At 54.4% G+C, this 1,652-nt stretch overlaps 1 protein-coding gene across 1 annotated transcript in view; it reads right to left on the bottom strand.

The window, feature by feature from the left end:
* Nucleotides 1-245: 245 nt before the first annotated feature.
* LOC134190852 (collagen alpha-1(I) chain-like) overlaps nucleotides 246-1,652 on the bottom strand; it is a 22,759-nt gene continuing 21,352 nt past the window's right edge. The window contains exon 7 of the mRNA XM_062659384.1: nucleotides 246-1,652. This exon is cut by the window's right edge and continues 1,876 nt beyond it. Within this exon, the coding sequence (XP_062515368.1) occupies nucleotides 587-1,652 (1,066 nt within the window). The 3' untranslated portion in view covers nucleotides 246-586.

Here is a 1,652-nt window from a genome sequence, read left to right as displayed (position 1 = left end):
GCTTTTTTCGCCGTGCGTTACAGTTTGACCAATCAGCACAAAGAAAAACCTACCACGTGAAGAACTAGTTCTTCACGTGACAAAATATGTTACCAGTTCTTCTCCTCGCTAGTGGAACAAAAAGCACGTGCTAAAACACGTGGAGAGACCGCGAGGAGGAGGAGGAGGACTGGGTACGAGTCTACAACTGTAGATAGTCGTCAATAGATGGTCTACTTAATAAACAGTAGTCAATCGCTTGTGAATACTTGAAAAAGAAACAAATCGGGAATTTCATATGAATAAAACAATAAATCTACCACACATAAACCTTACAACTACAATTTAACCAAACACCAAAATTGAAAAGACACCTAGCGTTCCACTGCTGTGCCACCAATAAAACGACATAAAGAAACACGTCGGCACGTACCGTAATAAGTAAGTCAAACTTAACCACTCAATGACAAATAATGAAACAAACTAATGATTGTCAATTGCATTCCTAGCCTTCTAAAATAATGACAACAAATTTAAAAACAAACGTTTCCACAAGCCATTTTAGCTCATTATTTCTTTCTGGCACACAGCGTCTTTGTGGCCGTTGTTACACTCCTGGCGGCCCTTGTGGTCCTGGATCACCGATCGAGCCTTTATCGCCTGCCGGTCCCTGTTCTCCGTGCGGTCCTGGATCACCGATCGAGCCTTTATCGCCCGCCTGTCCCTGTTCTCCTTTCGGTCCTGGATCACCGATCGAGCCTTTATCGCCCGCCTGTCCCTGTTCTCCGTGCGGTCCTTGATCACCGATCGAGCCTTTATCGCCCGCCTGTCCCTGTTCTCCGTGCGGTCCTAGCGGTCCTTGATCACCGATCGAGCCTTTGTCGCCCGCCTGTCCCTGTTCTCCGTGCGGTCCTAGCGGACCTGGATCACCGACCGAGCCTTTATCGCCCGCCTGTCCCTGTTCTCCGTGCGGTCCTAGCGGTCCTTGATCACCGATCGAGCCTTTGTCGCCCGCCTGTCCCTGTTCTCCGTGCGGTCCTAGCGGACCTGGATCACCGACCGAGCCTTTATCGCCCGCCTGTCCCTGTTCTCCGTGCGGTCCTAGCGGTCCTAGATCACCGATCGAGCCTTTATCGCCCGCCTGTCCCTGTTCTCCGTGCGGTCCTTGATCACCGATCGAGCCTTTATCGCCCGCCTGTCCCTGTTCTCCGTGCGGTCCTAGCGGTCCTTGATCACCGATCGAGCCTTTGTCGCCCGCCTGTCCCTGTTCTCCGTGCGGTCCTAGCGGACCTGGATCACCGATCGAGCCTTTATCGCCCGCCTGTCCCTGTTCTCCGTGCGGTCCTGGAGCACCGATCGAGCCTTTGTCGCCCGCCTGTCCCTGTTCTCCGTGCGGTCCTGGAGCACCAATCGAGCCTTTGTCGCCCGCCTGTCCCTGTTCTCCGTGCGGTCCTAGCGGTCCTGGATCACCGATCGAGCCTTTATCGCCCGCCTGTCCCTGTTCTCCGTGCGGTCCTTGATCACCGATCGAGCCTTTATCGCCCGCCTGTCCCTGTTCTCCGTGCGGTCCTTGATCACCGATCGAGCCTTTATCGCCCGCCTGTCCCTGTTCTCCGTGCGGTCCTTGATCACCGATCGAGCCTTTGTCGCCCGCCTGTCCCTGTTCTCCGTGC

The sequence above is a fragment of the Corticium candelabrum genome, chromosome 15, assembly GCF_963422355.1.
Source record: "Corticium candelabrum chromosome 15, ooCorCand1.1, whole genome shotgun sequence".
In the NCBI taxonomy this organism is placed as follows: Eukaryota; Metazoa; Porifera; class Homoscleromorpha; order Homosclerophorida; family Plakinidae; genus Corticium; species Corticium candelabrum.
The sequence above is the reverse complement of the archived record's forward strand: the minus strand, read 5'-3'. Positions and strand labels throughout refer to the sequence as shown.